Source organism: Lontra canadensis, unplaced genomic scaffold (genome assembly GCF_010015895.1).
Source record: "Lontra canadensis isolate GAN:19392208 unplaced genomic scaffold, GSC_riverotter_1.0 scaffold1, whole genome shotgun sequence".
Taxonomy (NCBI): Eukaryota; Metazoa; Chordata; class Mammalia; order Carnivora; family Mustelidae; genus Lontra; species Lontra canadensis.
The window spans coordinates 97,360,642-97,385,025 of record NW_022630995.1 but is presented as its reverse complement, the minus strand read 5'-3'; the positions used below and the strand labels follow the sequence as shown (position 1 = coordinate 97,385,025).

Below are 24,384 nucleotides of genomic sequence, written 5' to 3'. Positions count from 1 at the left end.
TTTATTCATAGCATACGAACGTGAGCAGCCCCAGTGAACACTGTCCACCCAAGGGCAAGGTGAGGTTTACAAACGAGCAAAGCCACAAAACTTTGCAAGGAAGACTACAGTAATTTGTTGGTTTAAATAATCCTTGGCTTGTCCATTTGGTTGGGCTGGTTACAGAGGAACTGGCTGCCATGGGAGGCTGAACCCAAAGTCCACACAGCAGAGCCACTGTTTCACCATCAGGGTGGTTTCCTGATGTGGTCACCCAGGTCCCTCATCTGGGCCACACCTGCTTGCTGTCTGCACCCTGCAAGATCCTGCAGTGGCACTTGGAAAATTTCCTTATCAAGGCCCGTGTATTTATCTGCCTTCTGAGCCTTTCTGCTTGAATATTTTGCAAATGCTTTAGGCACAAAGAAAATAATTGACCTACTAACTTTCACACCTTATCTCCCCAGCTACAGTGTTCCCATCTCAATGAGTGGGGACTCACCTCCATCTCCCAAGACAGAAATCCGGGTGTGAGCCTTTCCTCACCCTTTTCCCACTCCCTCTCCATTAAATTAACCTCCAGCCTCCCACAATTCCCCTGCCTGCAGTCTAACCACTAGTGCCCTATTCAGTAGCAATCCATCCCTACATTCTACTTAATCCGTATCCCTGCCTCCCTTCTCCATGCTGCAGGGAGCATAACCCTTCAGAAATGAGAGCCCAATCATCCCATTCTTTGGTTAAAACCAATCAACAATTCTGTTGCCCGTAATGAAAATCCAGTCTCTCTATTTACCCTGTTTACTGCTGTTCGCAGAAGGTTCTCCACTGCATCTCTCACCATTGTCTGCATTACATTCCCTGCAGCTACCCTGCTCAAAGATTTAATTTCCTCCCACAAAGCATGCTCTCTCTTTCCCCCAGGCCTTTGTTTTCTCCTTCTCTGCACAGACTCACTCTCTCTTTGTCCTCTGAGAAGTAGCTCAAATGTTACATCTTTCAGAAACACTTTCCCTGCCCCACTCATGGTGAGCCTCCATTAGCTTTTCTCAGAATAACACATTTCCCTCACTTGGCACTTCCTGTTAGTCTTCCTTACTCCTATGAGGACAGGAGAATACCTCTTCATTGTACTCCCAGTGCCTAGAAGACCTTTTACAAATAATAGTTTAAAAAAAAATTGCAAGAAGCTCAGAGATATGTTCCAAGTGTTTTGTATAGCCTATTCCATAACAGAAAAATAAAAGATTTGTTCTATTGTATAGAACAAATAAAAAAAATAAACAATAGTTGAAAAAAGAAAAATGGATAAACACTCTTTGTCAGTCTCTCCTCTAAATAATATCCTGACAAACAAATTTTAAAGAGGTATCATGTCTTAGTGCATGTTGTCTTCCTTAGGTGTTGTAAGAACCTGCCTTCCCTTGGTCTGACAGTCTGCTCCCTTTGGTGTTTTATGACTCAATCCCCAATGTTTTAAATCTGTTTTCTCGCTTAACTCTCAGTGTTCCTCAGTATATTTTTCTTTTTTCCTTGAATTGGTCTGGACCTCAAGAAAGAGGTCTGAGCCAAAAATAATAGATTTAGGAGCCACATGGGCTGCTGCATAGGAAATAAAATAGGAAAATGCCACAGAATGTATCATCCTTAGAAATAATAGAAATCATCATAATTATCAAGTGTGTAAGGAATTATCTGTGCTGGCATTACCCATAATCATCTCATTTAATTTTCACAACAATCCTATGAACTATGTGTGATTATTACCACTGTTTGATTAAAAAGCTGAGTTGCAGAAGTGTCATAATAGCGTGTTCAAGGTCACACTGTGGAGGAATTGGGATTTGAACCTAGGCAGAGTGACACCATACTTCTTGCCCAACCACAGTAAAGAAATTCAGCAATATTTTATATAATGGCAATGATGTTACTATTCTTCCTCATTTCATATCTTAGATTTTGCCTTCTTTGTTTGGGGGAAACCTTTAATTTGGCATATTCTTATCTATCCATAGCCTCCTGGTGGTTAAATGCTTTGGTGTGCATAGATCATGGGGTCAAAGTCTCTCTCTCTCTTTCTCACACACACAGACACATACACACACCCTCTCTCCTGGCTCTCACAGAATTGATCTTCTATTATTTCAAGCTTAACTTCAGGGGATTTTTGCAACGAGTTTTACTGCTCATATATACTGCTATAAAAGGTCAATATATTTTTGCTTTCTTCTCTACTCTTGAGATGTAGATTCCAGTTTTATGTTCATAAGAGATTTTCTAAGACATATTCTTTGGAAAATGAAGGGTGTCTACCATCAGGACTGTGCGAAATACTTCAGATTCATTTCATGAACAAGAATATTACTGAATTTCTTTGGTTCTAGATTTCATGAAGGAGAATTGCTTCCACCTGAAGATCTACCTGCTTATGGAAGTGATTAGTAGAGTTAAAACTGCTCAGGTGGGACTCCTATTCATTTTGATTATGTCATTGCTAGAATGTCTACTGTAAAACCTTGGTTATTTGGAAACCTCTAGAAAAGAATCATGCTAGAAATTTGACTATTTTTTTCTTACAATTGTTTTCCGAATTTTTTTGTGGTGGTTAACTACGCATACCATAAAGTTTACCATCCTAAGTATTTTTAAGTGTACATGGAGCATCTGGGTGGCTCAGTCTGTTGGGCATCTGCTTCAGCTTAAATCATGATCTCAGGGTTCTGGGATCAAGTCCCACATCAGTCTCCCTGCTAAGTGGGGAGTCTGCTACTCCCTCTCCCTCTGCCTCTCCCCCCGCCTCTCCCCCCTGCTCTCTCTCTCTTATTCTCTCTCTACAAATAAGTAAATAAAACCTTTAAAGAGAAAGTATTTTGCAGTGTACAGTTTAGTGCCATTAAATCATCCATACTGTTGTGCAACATCATACTATTCATAACTCTTCTTATCTTATAAAATCAAGATTCCATACACGTTCACTGTACCATCTCCCAGCCTCTGGCAATCACTATTCTACTTTCTGTCTTTACGATTTTGACAGCTCTCAGTGCCTCCTAGAAGTAGAATTGTACAGTTGTCTTTTTGTGACTGGCTTATTTCACTTAGCATAATGTTCTCGTTTCATCCATGTTGTAACGTGTCGGAACTTTCTTCCTTTTAAAGGCTGAATAATATTCCAGTGGATGTGTATATTACCACATTTTGTTTATCCATTCATCTGTCGATGGTATGTGGGTCCATGTGTTAGCTATTGTGAATAATGCTGCAATGAACATGGGCATACGAATATCTCTTCAAGACTCTGTTTTCAATTCTTTCGGATATATACCCAGAAGTGAATTGCTAGATCATACAGTATCTCCTTTTTAATTTTCTGAGGACCCACCATACTACATTCCAGACAGTGGCTATGCCATATTACATTTCCACCAACACTTATTTTCTGTTTTCAAATGATTTTAAATGATCAGTTCAAACATCCAAATCTCTGTTATTTCTCATGGAAATCTTTGTAAAATATGGATGGCTATATCTTCCTAAGATTATTTTTAGATAGTTATTGACATTTTGTTAATGAGTAGGGTCATACAAAGATACGTGCTGCTGGGGCAATCATCAGACTGGTTTGAGGCAAAGCTGGATTTTATTTTTATTTTATTTTATTTTTAAAGATTGTATTTATTTATTTGACAGAGAGAGGGACAGTTAGAGAGGGAACTGTCAGGGGGAGAGGGAGAAGAAGACTCCCCACTGAGCAGGGACCAACCCAGGTTGATGACCTGAGTGGAAGGCAGATGCTTAACGACTGAGCCACCCAGGCACCCCCAAAGCTGGGTTTTAAATGCGAGTTTGCTCTGATAAGAAATTGCCACCCCTTGAAATGCCTTTTAAAAACTTGGAATGGTTCTCTATCACTTTTCTGTCTTCTTTCTTGCTCTCTACTCTCACTTTTTGCCGGTTTCCACATACTGACTGTGGACTCTGTTTATTTTCTAATCTGAGGCATTTCTTTGCCATTTATTTGTTGAGGAAACCAGATCATTTGTCCTGTAGAATTTTCCACATTTTGGATTTTGCAGAGTAAAACCCTATTGTGTCATTTAACATGATTCCGTATTTCCTATACACAGCTAGTTTGGGCCTAGAAGCCTGATCAGATTCATACTTTTTGTATGAATGGTGGCACTGGAGATAGTACTGTATGCTTCCTACTGATCAATCACACTAGGGGCCATGTGATGCCTAGTTGTGGTTCTTATTGTGATGTTCAAAATTTATCAGCAGTTTAGGTGTTGTAAAGTGGTCCATCCATTGTAAAGTTTCCCATCAGCCTTTCACATAATAGCTTTAGAAACTATTGATTATCATTGCCTAGAGCCTTTTGTCATTAGAGTTTCAAAGAGATGACATTGTATCACTGCTTATGCATTTGTTAGCTGACGAACTTTTCTATATCAGCTATAATTTCCCTGGGGAGGATCTTTTATAGGAAAAGTAAATTAAATGTTTGATTCTTTCCTTTATCTGTTTTCAGAATAAAGGGTCTTTTTTTTAAAAGCATCTTGATAAACTCAGAGATTTAAAAAAATATTTGACATGTTTCTATTCATTGCTGTTAATATTTTGACACTCACATTGTACCATCTTTCTCCAGGAGGAGCCCCAAACTGAGGCTTCTAGCCTTTGTGGGAGAGATGACCAAAAGGCACCTCAGCTGCCCTCTCCTAGTAACTGGCCCTGGCAGTCTGGAAAGCTGAGCTGAGGCTCTGTCTGGGCTTATTGGAATCATGCAGTCCATTCTGGGGAGTGCAGTGGGAGTGGGGTGGTGACATGGGAGAGGCAGGGACACCTTGCATTTCCATCTTTATGCTAGGGGCTGGCCATGGTCACACTTGTCAGAAGTGGGTACAAAACAAGAAATGACTGAGTGGGTCCAAGGGGCTCATCTGGAGTAAAAAGTCTATATTTTTTTAAACTCTTCAGAGGTTATTGATTCTTCGAGGGGTTTAGATGAATGAGGATACCAAATAGATGAATTCTGGCTAAGTGGTCTTTGTTTTTACTGTAGTTAAGAATTCCAAGAGACTATTCTTGTATTTTCTTCCTCGTTATTTTCTATTAACAAAGAAGAATAAACCTATATTATACAGTCTGGGAAGGTTTTTGAGGAAATTGAAGAAGTCATTTATTCAGGAAACTCATTACTGAGGAAGACAATAAATAAATGAAACAAAACATAACTAGGTTCTGGGGCACATGGGTGGCTCAGTTGGTTAAGTGACTGCCTTTGGCTCAGGTCATAATCCTGGAGTTCCAGGATGGAGTTCCACATTGGTTTCCCTGCTCAGTGGGGAGTCTGCTTCTCCCTCTGACCCTCCACCCTCATGTGCTTTCTCTCTCTTTCATTCTCTCTCTCTCAAATAAATGAATAAAATCTTTAAAAAAAAGAAAAACTATAATATTGTATATGTAATATATATTTATTCTATAAAAACCCATAGTTATATATATGCACATACATATGAGTATACACATAAACATACACACAAGTGTGTGTATCTATCTATTTATCAGTCAAGAGATGGGTCTACGGTCAGAAGGCTTGAGCTTGCATCCGAGGTTTACCCCTTATTGATCCTTAAGACGCAGTTTCCTAATGTGTAACATGAAAGATACATGTGCGCTGCATAGCTCAAGGGCTTGTTATGAAAATTAAATGAGATAATGTAAATGCTTTATAAAGTGTTCTTTGAATTTTTTATTGTATATGCTAAATTCTAGGGGTGCTGATATTGAGGTATAAGAATGGTTAAAGGGAATGGGTTCAAATTGAAGATACTAGAAAGGCTTTCTTTTCTTTTTTTTTTTTAAATATGACTTTTTTTTTTTTTAAGATTTTATTTCTTTGACAGAGGGAGAGAGAGATCACAAGCAAGCAGAGCAGCAGGCTGGGGGTGGGGGAAGCAGGCTCCCCGCTGAGCAGAGAGCCCGACTGGGGGCTTGATCCCAGGACCCTGAGATCATGACCTGAGCTGAAGGCAGAGGCTTAACCCACTGAGCCACCCAGGTGCCCCTAGAAAGGCTTTCTTGATGAGGCGAGTCTTACACTGAATTTGAGGTGGAGAAAAGTCAATGGGGGAGATCCTACATTATTTCAGAATTGCGCCAGGGTGAAATCTACAGATTAACTCAGCGGTAGAAGAGCTCAGAGAGCCTGTGTGTTAGGCTGGCAGGTATCCAAGGCGCAATTGGTGGTGGACATTAACGCCATGATTAGTAGCTTTAATTTGATCTCAGAGGTAATTAAGCTGCCCTGCTGAGCTGTGGGAAGGGGTGTTATCTGAGGTCAGCAGCAGCGGGATGAGTGTTAGCTTTGGCCTAATTTGAAGCTAAAGAACAGCAGAAGATTAAGAAGATTAAACAAAAATATAGCCCTCAATCCTCTATGTTTTGCCACTTCCTAAAATGACCTTTTAAAGTGTTTAGCGCCATGGGGTGCCTGGGTGGCTCAGTGGGTTAAAGCCTCTGCCTTCGGCTTGGGTCGTGATCCCAGAGTCCTGGGATCGAGTCCCGCATCGGGCTCTCTGCTCAGCGGGGAGCCTGCTTCCTCCTCTCTCTCTGCCTGCCTCTCTGCCCACTTGTGATCTCTGTCTGTCAAATAAATACATACATACATACATAAAAAATAAAGTGTTTAGCGCCTGAATTCAGGTGGCATCTTCAGCCTAACTATTTAGAGGAGAATGGTGATGCTGTCCTGGCTATCTTCATCGTTGAAGAGTGATATATATTGCTCATGAGTACCATGCAAACCATGGGCACCATGGTAGCTTGGAAGGGGTACTGGGCAAGCAGACGCTGACTGTCTGAGTTCTAATGCTAAGGCTCATGGGAAATTCTAGGAGAAATGAAATAAAGGAGTTAAGTTGCAGGTGATATGATCACAGGGTTTTTTGGTGTGTGAAGCCTATGTCTGTAGTATACCCGTGTTGTGAAAGGCACCATGCTGGGTGCTGTTTGGGCTATAAAATGTGAATGGGATTCGCCCCTTAGCCTCAAGAAGCTTATTGGTTGATGGAAAAAAGAAGCATATATACATCATCATAATGACCATGGAATGAGTGCAATGATGATGGTAAGAGCACAGGAACGTGCCGGCGAGAGGTAGGAGAAAAGTACAAAAAAGTGATAAATAATAGTGGAGCTAGATGAAGAATGCAGAATTTCCTGTACCCTGGAAGCTAATTGTTTTTCTTCATTAAGCAGATTGAATCCTTATTAACACATTATAAGCAGTAATTAAGGTTTTAGACTCCTTAGAGGTACAAACTTAGAGGAATTTACCACAAACATCTGATTCTGTATAGAACCATAATTTTTTTTTTAAACACAAGGGATCTCAGGCACAGTTCCAAACTTTTATTTTATGTATTAGGAAACCAAGATGAAAGAGATTATGATGCGATGTACAGGCAGAACCAGAAAACTTGGTTTTCGTAGTCCTTAATCCTGTACTCACCTGTCATGCTGGGTTTGGTAAGATTTTTATAAGGGATATTTCTAGGAAACACAAGTCCTCACTTTTTTTTGTTGTTGTTGTTACATCAAGAAAGTAGTAGCACTTTGGTGCCTTTAAAAGGCTGAGTCAGAGGACTGCTTCTTCACCTGGTAGATAGGGTGCTGTTGGATTCATGAATCATTTAATAAAGCCTGTTAGATCTTCAAATTAAAAAAAAGAAATGTCAACTTGGATATTTCTATATTTTTATTGTTGTTATTCCCTTGCAAACTTCATAAAAATTAAAGTTTTAAAATTTTAAAGATTAAAATTAAAAAAACATGTCTTTTTTTTTTTCCCCAGAAGTTCAGAGTGGATACATTTTGTTTCCTAATCTTAGTCATTTACTTTTAAAATTTGGGTCATTTTATTTTTTCATTTTGCTCAGTTAAAATTTTAATATATGAAGCATGCAGGAACCTGAAAGCAATGTAGTTATCTATACATGTGTGGTTGGTCTGGTAACCATATATAAGAAATACAATGTTTGGGATCAATATCTAAGAAACTATTCAGTGTAAATCTGAACTGATTCAGTAGGTAATACTGCAACAGTATCAAATACTCGGCAAGATTGATTTTGTATTTAATTCCATCATGAGCTCTGAATAAACAAGTTTAAAATAACTAAGTTCACAACACAGACTTGCTAAAAGGAGGTATTAATAACTGAGGGGAGGCTGGGATGTTTCATTAGTGCAGTGCCGTTTCTTAAAAGTGTGGTGTGAAGACTCTCCACAACAGACTCACTCTGATTCAGCTGAAAATGCAGAGTCCTTAAAGGGTTTTATTCTTGGATTCCAAAAAAGAAAAAAAAAAAAAAGAAAATGCAGAGTCCTGAGCCTTTCTCTTGATGGACCAAGTCAGAATCTCTAAAGGGCCAGTAGTCTCAATGCACACTGGGGACATTTTCAAGAATAGGGGCGCCTGGGTGGTCAGTGGGTTAAGCCTCTGCCTTCAGTTCAGGTCATGATCTCAGGGTCCTGGGATCGAGTCCCTCATCGGGCTCTCTGCTCAGCAGGGAGCCTGCTTCCCCTCTCTCTCTTCCAGTCTCTCTGCCTATTTGTGATCTCTCTCTGTCAAATAAATAAATAAATAAATAAATAAATAAATAAAAATCTTTTTTAAAAAAAGAGGGCAAGAATATGTTTTTACTGTGTCATGGTGTTATTGGTCAAGAAGAATGTTTAGAGACTTGAAATAGAAGGAAATTGGTAGAGTCAGAGTGAGGAGACATCTTTATAAGTAGATAAACAGAGACTAGAGGAGCAACCTTACATGGAGAATGGTCTCAGCTTCTTGTACTGCTGAGCAAAGGCTCTTACTGGTTTGTTGCCTGTGATGTTCACAGCATGTTTTTAGCAGTCCTTTCGTTGGACCCTTGGCTCTTCTCATTTTTCAGAGGCTCTCACTGATCTCAACCCTGCCATGACCCCAGCTTTCCCCTGCCGTCTGTCATCTCTTGCCAGAGTTCTGACCTCTATATCTACTTGGGTCTTGAAATCTGCCCTCAGACTCAGGATTAACTCTGTATTTCCCAGAACATTTTACAAAGGTCCCATCATTGTTACAATGGGCAAAAGTAGGAAGGAACAAAATTTGAACAGGGATATATGCATTACTAGTTTGTCTCTTGACTCTGGCTCTGAAAATCAAAGGTGCAATATTGTCCATTTGTTGTTCCATGTATTTGGCTAATCCAGTCCAAGAACCTACCTCACTAACCAGATTTGACTATCTACTCTGGGTTGTTTTGTAAAACATGGACTACTGGCAGCAATGGACTCAGAAATTTGGGGATAAGACATAAGGCTGTGGTGTATTTTAAGTCTGAAAGATGTTGTTCTTTAAATAAGGATCCTAAAAACAGCTATATATATATATATATATATATATATATATAGGACCTATAACTATTATACTTAAAAAAAGATGTTCTTAAGATTAAAGCTTTTTTGTTTCTTAAACAGATCTTTCATTTTCAGAATTTTTGTTTATGTGCTTTATCATTTTTTAAATAAAAATAAACCAGAATGAATGAAATAAAGGGGATTAAGAATACAGTTCTCTTGATGAGCACTGAGAAATGTATAGAATTGTATTTGTATAAAGATAAATGTATATAAAATAAGTAAGCAGAGGGGCACCTGGGTGGTATAGTTTTTTAATTGCCTGACTTTTGGTTTCGGCTTGGGTCGTAGGCTCAGGTCATGATCTCAGGGTGCTGAGAACCAGCTGGGCATCAGGCTCATGTTCAGTCCAGAGTGTGCTTAAGACTCTCTCTCCCTCTACCTCTTCCCACTGCTCCCTCTCTCTCAAAAAAATAAATCTTAAAAAAAAAATAAGTAAAGCAGAATGAAACACTAAGTTGCATTTAGTGTTTATAGCTCAAGGAGTGAAATTGCCAGCTAATTAGGATGTCCAATCCTGAGCGCTTTGGTAGGAATAATAAATTAGAGAAGTGGGCTGCCTCTCTGAATGCTTCAGAATCCAGGCTAATACTGCTTGGCTCCAGAGCAGAGCCACTCCGGGAAAGACAGCACCCCTACTCTTGTCACGAGAGGTATTAGACTTCCAAGAACCATAAAGGGATCAAGCAGTTTCCCTGTCAAAATACATCTCTACTCCAAATAAACTATCTTCTCTTTTAGATCAGAAACTCTGCAAATGGAGGAAAGGTAGCTGCAGAGGCAGCATGTGTGGTCAAGGCTCTAAGTCCCATTTGTGCACATGTGCGGAGGGATATACTTTAAGCCAAGATGGAAAGTACTGTGAAGGTAATGTGCGGGTGGGGGCGGTGGGGGTGGGTAGCTCCCTATGGCAAGGACAGCCCACCTGAGCCAGTAGCTGGTCTTCAGTGGGTCATTCAGAGCTTTGAAGTAAAACCAACTTGAGCTTTCTTCCCCTTTTGCCCCAGAAAAATAATTTTCTTTTTCTTCTTTTGTGAAAACCTTCGTAATAACTTTCAGATCTTCTCTATGTGTTGTGTTCCTAGGTCCAGAACTCTTAGAAGCTACTCAGAGCTTGATATGAGGCAGGGATTCTCTGAGTGGACTCCCGGGACCTCTGAGGGTTTCACAGTGGCAAAACGTTAGCATTTTCAAATTTTTAAAGGGAGTACAGTGCCATAGCTATCATTAGATCCTCCAAGAGTAAGTGATTCCCACACCACATCTCATAAAAGTCTGGCAGGAATCTTGAGAAGCTGTGTAACCAAGACTGTTTATCTGGGGCTCCTCCTATTTTGTGAATTCAGGCCCAATTCAGTGAACCGGGGAGAAATACTGTATTCTCTGTCCTGGGAGGTCAGTCCAGTGAGTTACTAATGAAAATCATTCAACGGCTATAGCACACATTCAGTAGAGTTAGTTGGGGTGTGATGTCAGGTAAACCTGACACTGAAGTGTAAGTTACTATATCCTGCTCACCTGGGGCCAGTGGGAGAGAGCCATAGCACAGCAGCCTGGAAGCTGGGTTTCAACCACAGTGACGCTGCTGGGGAATGTTCTACATTCAGGTGAAGGGCTCCTGTCAGCTCTGAGAAGGCTGAAGAGCTGGGGATGTCATAACCCTATCTCAAACTTTCAAGAGTCTCCACCTTCAAAGGCTACATCTTTTCACGGGAAATTGTGTTACTTTTTCCTGAAGGCAGTTCTGGTGTGAAAATACAGATTTATTTGAAAGTATAAACTGAGACAGTAAAAATGGCTTTCATGACAGTCGAACTGACTTCTTTCATTCTTTGTGAGGGTAGCAAATACATGGTCAGTTACAGCACATCCGAGAGTGTGATATTCTACTTTGTGCTGACTTATTAGCAATATTGCAACTTATTTAAGAAAATAACCACCTATGTTTTATTGTTTTCATTGCATAGATGTCAATGAATGTGCCTTTTGGAATCACGGCTGTACTCTTGGGTGTGAAAACATCCCTGGATCTTATTATTGCACATGCCCTGTAGGATTTATTCTGCTTCCTGATGGGAAACGGTGTCATCGTAAGTATTTATTACACTATTTTCTTTCACTTTCAGTGATGTTTCTCAGGTGGCTATGATCTGGGTTGCAGATAGCTGTAGCCTGGATCAGCAGTATGCATCAGAATTACCTTGATGTTTTATTATGTACATGAATGACACGACCGAAGACCTATTAAATCAAAACCCCTAAGGTTGGGGAAATAAGTATATAAATCTCTCTATATATATATTTCTTGTTTATTTATCCATATTTTCTTGTATATCTCTGAAAGATAAGCATGTAAAAACATAATCATGATACATTATTATATCTGAAACACTCGCTCTAATTCCCTGCTATCACCTATTATCTGGTCACAATACCATTGTCACACCTGAAAAAATGAGCAATAATTCCCTAATAACACCAAATGTCTAGACAGTGCTCAACTTACCTTAGAAAGTTTTTTTAAACAGTTGGTTTGTGTGAACAACCATCCAGACAAGAGCTATGTGTTGTATGAGCTTCATACTTCTCTTTTGTTGTACAGATTCCCTCACCTCTGTTTTTTTTCTCCTTGCAAGTATCTGTGGAAGAAACTGTTTTTTTCCCTGTGGTTTCTCACATTTTGGATTTTCCTGATCACACTTCTGTGAAGTCCCTGTCTTTCTGCAAACTTGTGGTTAGATACAAGGCTTGAGCAGATTCAGCTTTGACATTTTTGGCAGGAATACTTCCTAGGTGTGTTTATACTTCCATCAGAAGACGCATAGTTTCTGGTCATTTCTCTTTCTGTCATCCATTATAAAGTTCCTTAATAGTCTTTTTTTTCCTCTTTTTTCAACAAGTTCTGGCCAAATTTTTTTTAAGATTGTATTTATTTATTTGAGAGAGAGAGATAGAGCATGAGCATGGGTAGAGGGAGAGGAAAACGCAGGGTCCCCGGTGAGCAGGGAGCCCGATGTGGGGCTCAATCCTAGAACCCTGAGAACATGACCTGAGCCGAAAGCAGACACTTAACCGACTGAGCCACCCAGGCACCCCTCACCAGTTTTAATAAAGAAAAATTTTACATGATTTACTTTTCACCAGTCTGTTCTGACATATTTCTTTCTTTTTAAAAAATATGTATTTTGTTTTATTTTTATTCTTTTAAAAAATTTCTGGTGTAATTAACATACAGTTTTATATTAGTTTCTGTACAATATAGTAATTCAACAATTCTATACATTACTCAGTGTTCATCAAGATAAGCATACTCTTAATCCCCTTCTCCTGTTTGCCCCATGCTTTCACCAATCTCCCCTCTGGTAACCATCAGTTTGTTCACTATAGTTAAGAGTCTGTTTCTTGGTTTCTCTTTTTCTTTTTTCATTTCTTTTATTTCCTAAATATTACATATGATGAAGTCATATGATATTTGTCTTTCTCTGAGTGACTTATTTCACTTAGCGTTATATCATCTAGATCCATTCATGTTGTTGCAAATGGCAAGATTTCATTCTTTTGTATGGCTGAGTAACATTCTATTGGGTATGTACACCACTTCTTTATCCATTCATCTGTTGATGGACACTTGAGTTGCTTCCATAATTTGGCTATTGCAAATAATGTTGCAATAAACATAGGGGTGTGTATATCTTTTTGAATTAGTGTTTTGTATTCTTTGGGTAAATACCCACTAGTGGAATTACTTGACTATATAGTAATTCTATTTTTAATTTTTTGAGGAACCTCCATACTGTTTTCCACAGTGGCTGCACCAGTTTGTATCCATACCAGCAGTGCACAAGGGTTCCTTTTTCTCTACAGTATTGCCATGTTAGGTCTGTTATTAAATGAAACAAGACTGATACAAAGTGGAAGTTATTTAAAGCTTTATTTTATGATAAGTATTAGAAGTTAGACGGCTTGGTCAGGGGAACGAGACTGAGACAAGGTGAAAGTTATGCAAAGCTCTATTCTATGCTAAGCATTAGAAGTCAGACTGACCGGCCAGGGCCGTCTCCGAAGAGAGCGACCCCTCCCAATTTTACCGGCTACCTTTTACTGGGTGAAACTGCAACCCATATCTTGGTATCTCAACCCACTGGGTTTGTGTGTCTCTTGCTGATTGGCTAGTTCCATCTGGTCTGGTGACTTGTTATTTAAGATTCCCCATACCAGGAACTGTTACAAACAGTACTTTTTGGGAAGGTTTAGTCAGTTAACATATTCAGTGTGAATAATAAGATAGTCGTCCTTCCCAAGATGGAGTCATTTAGGTTTGGTCAAGACCTTCTCACTGTTACAAACAGTACTTCGTACTGATTAGATGTCTCCATCTGGCCTGACTTGTCCTTGTATTCTGGGCTCTGTTATCAGGAACTAGCCAACTGCATTTCACTGGTTTCCCGGACTTGTTTCTAAGTAAGTTTCTCTTGGGGGGGGAGAGTCAATTTAAGTTTACTGCACAAACAACAAAACGGCTATTTACCCAAGACGGAGTCGCTCTGGCTAAATAGATCCTTACAGCCAGAACTTGTTGTTTCTTATATTTTTGGTTTTAGCCATTCTGACAGGTGTGAGGTGATACCTCCTTGTGGTTTTGATTTGCATTTCCCTGGTGATGAGTGATGTTGAACATCTTTTCACGTCTCTGTTGGCCATCTGTAGGTCTTCTTTGGAAAACTATCTGTTCAGGTCTTCTGTCGATTTTTAAATTGAATTATTTGTTTTTGGGGCATTGAGTTGTACCAGTTGTATTTATGTTTTAGATACTAACCCTTATCAGATATGTCATTTACAAATCTCTTCTGTTCAGATTTTTTTTGTTTTGTTAATTATTTCCTTTGTTATGCAAAAGCTTTTTTAAAATGTAGTCCAGTAGTTTATTTTTGCTTTAATTCAGATGCCTTAGGTGAGGTATCTTGAAAAAATTTTCTATGTAACAGAAATTACTGCCTGTTCTCTTTTCCAGTGTTTTTATGGTTTCAGGTCTCATGTTTAGATCTTTAATCCATTTTGAGTTATATTTGTGTATGGCAAAAGAGAGTGGTCCAGTTTCATTCTCTTACATATAACTGTCAAGTTTTCCCAATTTTCACCAATTTTTTGACGTATGATTTTTCATAACATTCTCTTATAACTCCTTTATTTCTGTGGTGTTGGTTTTTTTTCTCCTCTTTTCATTTCTGAGTTTGTTTGAGTCCTGTCTCTCTCTTTCTCTTATATGAGGATGGCTAGAGGCTAATCAAAAAGTTCCCTTTTAAAACAGCTTTTTTTGAATCCCAAAGATTTTGAGCTGCGTGTTTTCCTTTTCATTTGTTTCTATGTATTTTTATTTCCTTTTTGATTTTTTGGTTTACCCATCCATGGTTTAATACCATATTATTTAACCTTTATGCATTTGTGATTTTTCCAGATTTTTTCTTGTGGTTGATTTCTAGTTTCATAGTGTTGTGGTCAGAAAAGATGTATGATAAGACTTCAGACTTTTTGAACTTGTTGAGACTTATTTTGTGTTCTAACATGTGGTCTCTTCTGAGAATCATCCATGTACACTTGAAAGGAATTGTATTCTGCTGTTTTAGGATGGAACCTTCTGCACATATCTGTCAGATCCATGCGATCTGATGTGTTAACAATGCCACTGCTTCCTTGTTGGTTTTCTGTTTGGATGATCTAGCCATTGACATAAATGGGTTGTTAAAATTCCCCACTATTATTGTATTACAATTGAGTATTTCCCTTATGTTTGTTATTAGCCACTTTATATATTTGTTGGGTGCATAAATATTTACAATTATTAATCCTTTTGTTGGATTAGTCCCTTAATGATTATGTAGAGTCCTTGTTTGTCTCTTTTTATAGTCTTTCAGCAGTTTGAATATATTATGCAACTTTCTTCTGTCCTGCAGAGTTTCTGCTAAAAAATCAGCTGATAGCTTTATGGGGTTTTCCCCTGTATGTAACTTTTTTTTTTTTTTTTCTCTTGTTCCTTTTAAAATTCTCTCTTTATCAGTACTTTTTGCCATTTTAATTATTACTGGTTTTTATTTGGACTTCCTTGGGTTGATGTTGCTGGGGGCCTTCTCTATCTCTTGAATATGGATATCTATTTACTTCCCCAGATTTGGGAAGTTTATAGCAATTATTTCTTCAAATAAATTTTTTGGCCCCTTTCTCTATCTTCTCCTTCTGAGATTCCCATAATGTAAATGTTATTAGGCTTGATGGTATCATTGAGTTCCCTTAACCTGTTCTCATTTTTTATTATTTTTTTTCTTTCTCCTTTACAGGTTTACTGCTTTCCATTACCTTGTCCTCCAGCTCACTGATCCATTTTTTTTTACTTCCTCTAGTTTACTATTTATTCCCTCTAGTGTATTATTATTTCAGTTATTGAGTTCTTGATCTCTGATTGATTCTTTTTTATATTTTCTTTATCTTTGTTGAGGATCTCACTGAGATAATCCACTCTTTTTCTTGAGTCCAGTGCTATCTTTATGACCACTACATTTAATGCTTTATTAGACATATTGCTTATCTCTATTTTTGTTTATTTCTCTTGCTGTGATTTTGTCCTGTTTTTCTTTTTTTCAGTTGATATATTCCTCCATCTCCTCACTTTGTCTAACTCTCTGTATCTATTTCTTTTTTTTTTTTTAATTAAGCTTTTTATTTATTTATTTTGGAAAGGGAGAGAGCATGAGTGGGAGGGACAGAGGGAGAAAACATTGAAGCAGACTGCATGCTGAGTGTAGAGCTCCATGTGGAACTTGATCCCACAATCCTGAGATCATGACCTGAGCCAAAACTAAGAGCTGGATGCTCAACCAACTGCAACACACAGATGCCCCATTTCTATTTCTGTGTGTTAGGAAAGTCATCTATGTCTCCTGCTCTCAAAAGTAGTGGCCTTATGAAGAAGAGGTCCTATAGTGCTCTGCAGTGTCTCTTGTTCACCAGAAACTGGCACTTTAGGGGTGTCTTTTATGTGTGTCAGGTGTGCCCTGTTGTTGTGACTGAGACTTGTTTGCCTTTTGCTCAATTATCAGCAATGGCTCTTTTCACCTCTTCACCTGTTGTGGAAAGGATTTTGTTTCTGTGGATTGTTTGTTTGTTTGTTTGTTTGTTTGTTTTTGTTGGTCATGATAAGTGTACTCTTTAATCCCTATCACCTATTTGACCCATCTCTCAACCCAACTCCCCTCTGGTAACCATCAGTTTGTTCTCTGTAGTTAGTAGTCTGTTTCCTGGTTTGTCTTTCTCTCTCTCTTTTTTCCTTTGTTCATTTGTTTTGATTCTTGTATTCTACATAAGAGTGAAATCATTTGGTGTTCATCTTTCTCTGACCTATTTTGCTGAGCATTGTTCTCTCTAGCTCCATCCGTGTCATTGCAAATGGCAAGATTTCATTCTTTTTTATGGCTGAGTAATATTCCATTACACACACACACACACACACACACACACACACACACACACAGAGTTCTTTATCCATTTACCTATTGATGGGTACCTAGGCTGCTTCCATAATTTGGCTATTGTAACTAATGCTGCAATAAACATAAGGGTACATGTATCCCTTTAAATTAGTGTTTTTGTATTTTTTGAGTTAATATCCTGTAGTGCTATTCTGACAGGTGTGAGGCGATATCTCATTGTTCTTATTTGTATTTCCCTGATGATGAGTGATATTCAGCATCTTTTCATGTGTCTGTTGGACATCTGTGTGTCTTCTTTGGAGAATTATCTGCTTATGTCTTATGCCTGTTTTTAAACTGGATTATTTGGTTTTGGGGTATTGAGTTGTATCAGTTCTTTATATATTTTAGATACTAACCCGTTATTAGATATGTCACTTACAAATATATTTCCCATTCAGTCATTTTTTTGTTTTGTTGCTTGTTTCCTTTGCTGTGCAGAAACTTTTTCTTTAGTATAGTCCCAATAGTTTATTTTTGCTTTTGTTTTCCTTGTCTTAGGAGACATATCTATTAAAAAATGTCACTGTGGCCAATGTCAGAAAAATTACTGCCTCTGCTCTCTTTAAGGATATTTATGGATTCAAGTCTCACGTTTAGGTCTTTAGTCCATTTGAGTTTATTTTTGTAGATAGTGGAAAAGAGTGGTCCAATTTCATTCTTTTACATATAGCTGTCCAACACCATGGTGTCCCAACACCATTTGTTGAAAAGACTGTCTTTTTTCCCATTGTATATTCCTGACTCCTTTGTTGAAGGTTGTTGACAATATAGTTGTGGGTTTATTTCTGGGTTCTCTATTCTGTTCTATAGATCTATGCGTCTGTATGTATGCCAGCACCACACTATTTTGATCACTACAGTATTTTAGTATATCTTGAAATCTGGGATTGTGATCTCCAATTTTGTTTTTTGTTTTCAAGTTTGCTTTGGCTATTCAGTCTTTTCGTGATCCACACAAATGTCAGGATTATTTGTTTTAGTTTCATTCTGTGAAAAATGCTATTGGTATTTTGACAGGGGTTACATTAAATCTGTAGATTGTCTTGGGTAGTATAATCATTTTAACAATAGTCATTCTTCCAATCCATGAGCATGGAATGTCTTTCTATTTCTTTGTGTCGTCTTGAGTTTGTTTTTATCCATGTTTTATAGTTTTTAGAGTACAGGTTTCTCACCTCTTTGGTTAAATTTATTCCTAGATATTTTATTGGTTTTGGTGCAGTTGTGAATGTGATTTGTTTTTCTTAATTTCACTTTCTGTAGCTTCATTATTAGTATGTAGGAATGCAGGAGATTTCTGTACATTGATTTTGTGTCCTGTGACTTTACTGAATTCATTTATCAGTTTGAATAGTTTATTGATGGAGTCTTTGGGGTTTTCCTTATATAGTATCATGTCATCTACAAGTGGTGAGAGTTTTTCATCTTCCCTACCAATTTGTTGTCTAATTGCTGTGGCTAGGATTTCCAGTATTGAATAAATATAATCATGACTGTGTACATCCTTGACCCCTGTGTTATTAATGGGCCAGTCTGGGGCCACTTTGTGATTGAGTTGGGTCACAACAGATGTTTGCCAGAGCTGTGGCTGCACCACACTGCAGGGTGCTCTCCCGTGTTGTCTCCTGAGAGGCTTTCAGTGGTGGCTGGGGCTTGCAGTCAGACTCGATGTCTGTCCCCAGCCTGCTTCTGGAGTTGCAGTCAAACTGGTGTGTGTGGTTATCTTCCCCTCTCCTCAGGATAGGAGTCACTTTGGAGTGGGGCTGACCCCTGACTGGGCTGCTTGCATAAAGCCAATGTTGTGGAGCCACTTGGAACGCTTGCCTAGGGCAGGTTAGATGCAGTAAGGGTTCCACAGGAGAGGGTGGGGGCAAGGTGTGTTGTTAGTAAGCTAGGTGGAGAGTGTTGGCACTACTGGCTTGCATAGGTGTCTGTGTATCTGGGCCAGGGGGTAGGGGAGAGAAATAGCACTAGCCAGCTCTTTTATTCTTGAAGAAGTCACCTGAAGATCCTTGCCCCTCCTGTGAACATTCTGAGATTAGTAAATAAATCTCCTTCTTGTATACTCCAGGTGTTTTTCTCACTGCTGCTTCTATGCTGTATCTCCCTGAGGCTCTTTGTCATGTTATCTCTTTAAAGGTAGGGATTCAGTTTCCCCTTGCCTTCCAGCTCTCCCCAGTAGTCTTCAAAAGTTGCCTTGTTATCTCATAGGACATACTTTCCAGGCTTATCTTGTATATTCTCTGTTTTAGACGTGGCATTTGCAATTTCGTAAAGAGCAGTGCTCCTTTTTAATGAGAAAATTATATTTAGAGAACATAACCTGCTATTAAGTTAGTCATTGTGTCTATCCTTTTGGGGCATCAGAGCTAGGAATACACTTTTTAAAAAGAGAAATATGGGGACACCTGGGTGACTCAGTCAGTTAAGCGGCTGCCTTCAGCTCAGGTCATGATCCCCGGATTCTGGAATCGAGCCCCACATTGGGCTCCCTGCTCAGCAGGGAGCCTACTTCTCCCTCTTCCTCTGCTTGCTGCTCCCCCTACTTGTGCTCTCTCTCTGTCAAAAAAATAAATAAAATCTTAAAAAATAAAAAATTAAAAAAAATTAAAAGAGAAATATACTATGAATGTATACAGACACACCCATTTTCAATTTAGGATCACATACTTAGGTCCCTCCTATAGATTTCTTATTGAATCTACTAACATAGCTAAGTAGAAATTAATGTTTAAAACCATGTATATTGTCTAGTCCTATTCCAGAGATGATAGTGAATAGGTCAGTCTGAGTGTCAAAGTGCTTATGGCATTTGAGGCTTTTAAAAATAGATAGATGGTAATGAGTTTTTGGAAATCACCCACTACATTTGTGCTTGTCTGTGGAATTTGCCCTTCTTCTCATACCATGTGATTTACCTGTTGCAAATATACATAAGTGCATGATGTTAATCTGTTATGGAATCCACTGCGTGCCAAGCATGTCATGCATAATCTCACTTGATTGTCAAAACTTCTAAGACCTCTATGGTACACATATTTTATATTTTAATCTTTGATTTACTTGGAATTTATTTTGATGTATGGTGTAAGGTAGGGGTTTAACTTTTGCCTCAAATCGTTTCTCGGTTATTTCTGTGCCATATCGGATGATCTTTCACATGCTCCATGGTTTAAAATAACATTACCACAGGGGCCCCTAGGTGGCTCAATCAGTTAAGCATCTGGACTCTTGGTTTTGGCTCAGGTCATGATCTCATGGGTTGTGGGATTGCATGAGGCTCTGTGCTCAGCGGGGAGTCCACCTGAAGATTCTATCCCCTCCCACTCCTGCAACTCATGCATGCATGCGCTCGTGCTCGCTCTCTCTCAAATAAATAAAAATTTTTAACAAAAATTAATTAAAAAAAACCTCTCTATTACATACTACATTCTTATACATACTTGAGTCTTTTCTAAATTGAGTTTTCTATCTGGTTCTGTTATCCTCTCTGTCTAATCCTGCACTCATTTAGTTAATGCTCCTTTATGATACATTTTGATGTTTGTTCAGAGCTTCTCATTCTCTTCCTACACCTAACCACCGTTTTTTTTTTTTTTTTACATATACAATTAGTTTTCCAGATGAACTTGCAAACCATTTAAGTTCCATTTAAAATATTTTGATGACTGGGGCACCTGGGTGGCTCAGTGGGTTAAAGCCTCTGCCTTCGGCTCGGGTCATGATCCCAGGGTTCTGGGATTGAGCCCCGCATCAGGATCTCTGCTTGGCGGGGAGCCTTCTTCCTCCTCTCTCTCTGCCTGCCTCTCTGCCTACTTGTGCTCTCTCTCTGTCAAATAGATAAATAAAATCTTTCAAAAAAATATTTTGATGACTAGTAACTTTGAAAATATTGGACATAAAAGAAACTTAGAGGAAGTTAGAAGTACTTTCCAAAATAAGGTCTTTCTTTAATTTTTTTAGATTTGAGATCCTTCTTTATTTTTACATCTCTCTTACCATAGCATTTCATAAATGTCTGATCCTTGATTTAACTTACTCTTTTTAGCATAGCATTTTTGTTAGCAGTTGATTTTGCTAAATTTTCACATATCTGATTTAACACTAATCTTGACCTTATGCTTCTTCATTAATTAGAGTTAATTTCCTGTCCAAGCAATATATCCAAGTGTAGCTATGACTGTGTTCTGACATCAGATGGTCCTGTATGTTTCTGTCCTGAAGGCTCATTGCTTGAGACAGATGGAAAAACATGTAGTGGTAAGTTTATTGACTTTTTGTTTGTTTGCAAACATTAGTTTTTGGAGTGACACCTAAAGATAGATCTTATTTATAAAGGAGAAGAGACTTTCCAACATTACACATTAAAAGATATTTGTGCAACAGAGTAACATATACATTTATATCAGGTTTTTGTTGACGTATATATATTTTCTGTTTTAGACAGCATGGTGTAGTTAAGGGCAAGGGCTTTGAAATCAGACAGCTCTGAGGTAGTACTACCTGTTGGTAGAAGTGTTATTTTGGACTAGTTACTTGCCCTTCCTTAGTCTCATTTTTTTCATCTGTAGAAGTTAGTCAGCCCTGCTTCCTGGATTTGTGGCCAGCATCGAACAAGATGATAGGTGCAGAGTTTTTAGCCTTTTACTTGCAACTAACAAATACCTCTCTACTTCATCTTCATAGAGACTTAACATATAGCAGGCTAGATGTAACTTAGAATTAGCATAAGAGCTATATGTGGCTTTTTTTAAAAAACAAAGAAAGCAAAAAAATTCACGAGTCCAAAAATATATGTGAGAAGAAAATATATTACTCACTAGCAAGAGTTGAACCAGTTGTCAAACTCATCAAAATATATTCCTTATTCCAGCCGCTGTCAGCGCACTGGTCTTCAAACTCAGTGGTCGAACGGAGGACAGGGGCTGTTGCCATGTGAAGGGTTAACATTCAAGCTATAAGGTTAAAGGAAAATAGAATACGGTGAAATTTCCTCCTAGTCTCTGAAAAATGACCTTGATTGCAGCAGTATAAAATATTGTGGAAATGGTTTTAAAAACTCTCACGTATTGGGCTCACTCAATGTTTTGATGAAAAATTGTTATATTTTTGAATGACATGGTGTCATCAGCAAGTGCTTGTTTTCATAGGCTGTTCGTCACCTGATAATGGTGGGTGTAGCCAGCTCTGCCTCCCTCTCAGCCCAGTCTCCTGGGAATGTGGTTGCTTTCCTGGGTATGACCTACAACTGGACAAAAAAAGCTGTGTGGCATCAGGTTAGTGTTGTGGATGTTTGAAAGTGTGTCTCTGCAAAAAGATTATACGAAAACACTTTGTTTAGAAAGATGGGGAATTAAATTGTGTTTGGCTTCTGAGTGGAACATCTGATTTTTTATTTTTCTGGAAACAGAAAATGAATCACATTGTCGATATAAATAAGAATCACATAAATAAATAATTATATTTTTGAGGAATGTTTCTAGTTTATCAGCACTCAGCAAAGATTTGCCATTACATCAAGTATGGCATTCCAGTATATGCGAAAATCATGACCAGAACTGTTTTAAAAGACTTCATAGTTTAGAGGCGTTTAATAAATATTTGTTGATTGATTTGATTTCCATCTCTTCAGAGAATGTAAGTCATAATACTTTGACAAATTCTGTCCTTTTTATGTCAAGATTTAATATGCAGTTGAATGCTTGAATAATTTTTTCATCTGCTGACATTCTATCTCTTGTGTCCTTCAACAACCTTAGATTCCTAGATTTATATCAAATTGATGTTATCTCTCCTGAGGTTCATTATGCTTATAATCTGGGGTAACATAATGAGGATCCTGCAAAGTTTGCCTTAGACCCCAATACTCTTAAGTTCTCAGGGCCTTCGTGAATATAGCATAATCTGAACTCAAAAATTATCAGGGGTCTTGTTATTAACTTGAATAATAATGCCCCCCTTTCAGAAGTGCCCAGGTCAGAGAAATGTATTTATCCCGACATGAATTAATATTATCTGCTAACATTAATATGTTTCCATATGTGTGAATCAAGAAGATCATGGCACTAAGACTTGCGTCATCTAGCTACGGTGCTGGCTATTTAATGCCGGCTCTTTTTATGAGTAATTTGCATTTTAAAAGCAGGTACCTAGACAGAGGGGAATCCAGTAAAATGGAATTCTGGTAAAATGTCTCCTCATAGGAGAAAACTTCTTCCCTGTCTTAACCTACACCACTCTGGGGGGATATTAAGTAGGTAAGAACTGCAGAAAGAGGGCACGATGAAAAGGAGAAGTCAGAAGTGCTTATTGGGTTCCAAGGCATATTTTAAATGGAGGCATACTTGAATTTGGTTAACAGGACCGCAGCCATTTTTACTGTTTGCCAATTCTCAAGATATTCGACGCTTGCATTTTGATGGAACAGCGTATGGAACCCTGCTCAGCCAGCAGATGGGAACAGTTTTTGCCCTTGATTACGACCCCGTGGAAAATAAGGTATGGCTTTGTCGTTGAACAGAGGTGGCTATGTCTTATGGACAGAGTAGAGGATTTTATCCCAGCAGATGACCTGAGCTACTTAAAAATCCTCTGCTAAGTTCAGAATGATTAGGCGCAGAGAAATGTAGATACAGACACTGGAGCGTAATTTGGGAAATGTTAAGGGCTCTCCTATTCTCATAACCCTACCCTGGCCCTTACTGTGACTCAGCTATTTTATTGGAAATGATTGAGCAGGCTCTTAAATTTAGTCTCCTCTTTGGAGATGAGGTTGGGAGGCTAGAACAGTGCTGTACCCAGGGGGGACTACCATAAATGGGTTTTCCGTTATTTGCCAATAGCAGAAACGGTGGGAGGCTGGGGTGGGTTATATTTGTGCTAGGTTAGAATGTGCTTGAAATGATATGGTGTCTTCTGGAGATTAATCATATGGTAGTTATACATTTATATAGCTATTAATTAATTATTTAGTTATGACTAGATAGTGCATTCATTCCTAGAGTTTTAAACTGTGTATTTCGGTGTCTTCCTGATGTGAAGCAGTCTGGTAAATGGTCAAAGGAGACAGTGAAACAGATTGATTGTGTTTAATTGCTATGGTTTGGTAGCTAAATATAACTCTTTTTGCAAAGAGAGGCTTTATACTTAAACACTAACCAAAAAAAAAATCCTTCTTTCTTGTCCTTGAACTGAATCTATATGACTTCCTGGAGGAATTATATTAATAGAAAGAAAATAACTAATAGGAACAAAATCAGTTCAAGATTCATTTGTTACCAAACTAGTTTTTTTTTTTTTTTTTTACTGACATAGTCAGCATTTATAAGGTGACTAAAGAGACCTAGAAGAACTTGCAGTCATGTGGCTGCTTTTCATTTCCCTCGTCAAGTTCTCCTGTCCCTGCTCCTCAAACTGG

The 24,384-nt window shown here is 38.4% G+C and overlaps 1 protein-coding gene across 2 annotated transcripts in view; it reads left to right on the top strand.

Moving 5' to 3' along the window:
- The window catches only part of EGF (epidermal growth factor), a 104,304-nt gene that overhangs the window by 30,003 nt on the left and 49,917 nt on the right, over positions 1-24,384 (top strand). For both annotated transcript variants that reach the window (XM_032859867.1, XM_032859858.1), the window contains exons 6-10: positions 10,186-10,311; positions 11,412-11,534; positions 21,105-21,227; positions 22,118-22,243; positions 23,329-23,465. In XM_032859867.1, the coding sequence (XP_032715758.1) occupies positions 10,186-10,311; positions 11,412-11,534; positions 21,105-21,227; positions 22,118-22,243; positions 23,329-23,465 (635 nt within the window). The remainder of the gene's footprint in view (positions 1-10,185; positions 10,312-11,411; positions 11,535-21,104; positions 21,228-22,117; positions 22,244-23,328; positions 23,466-24,384) is intronic.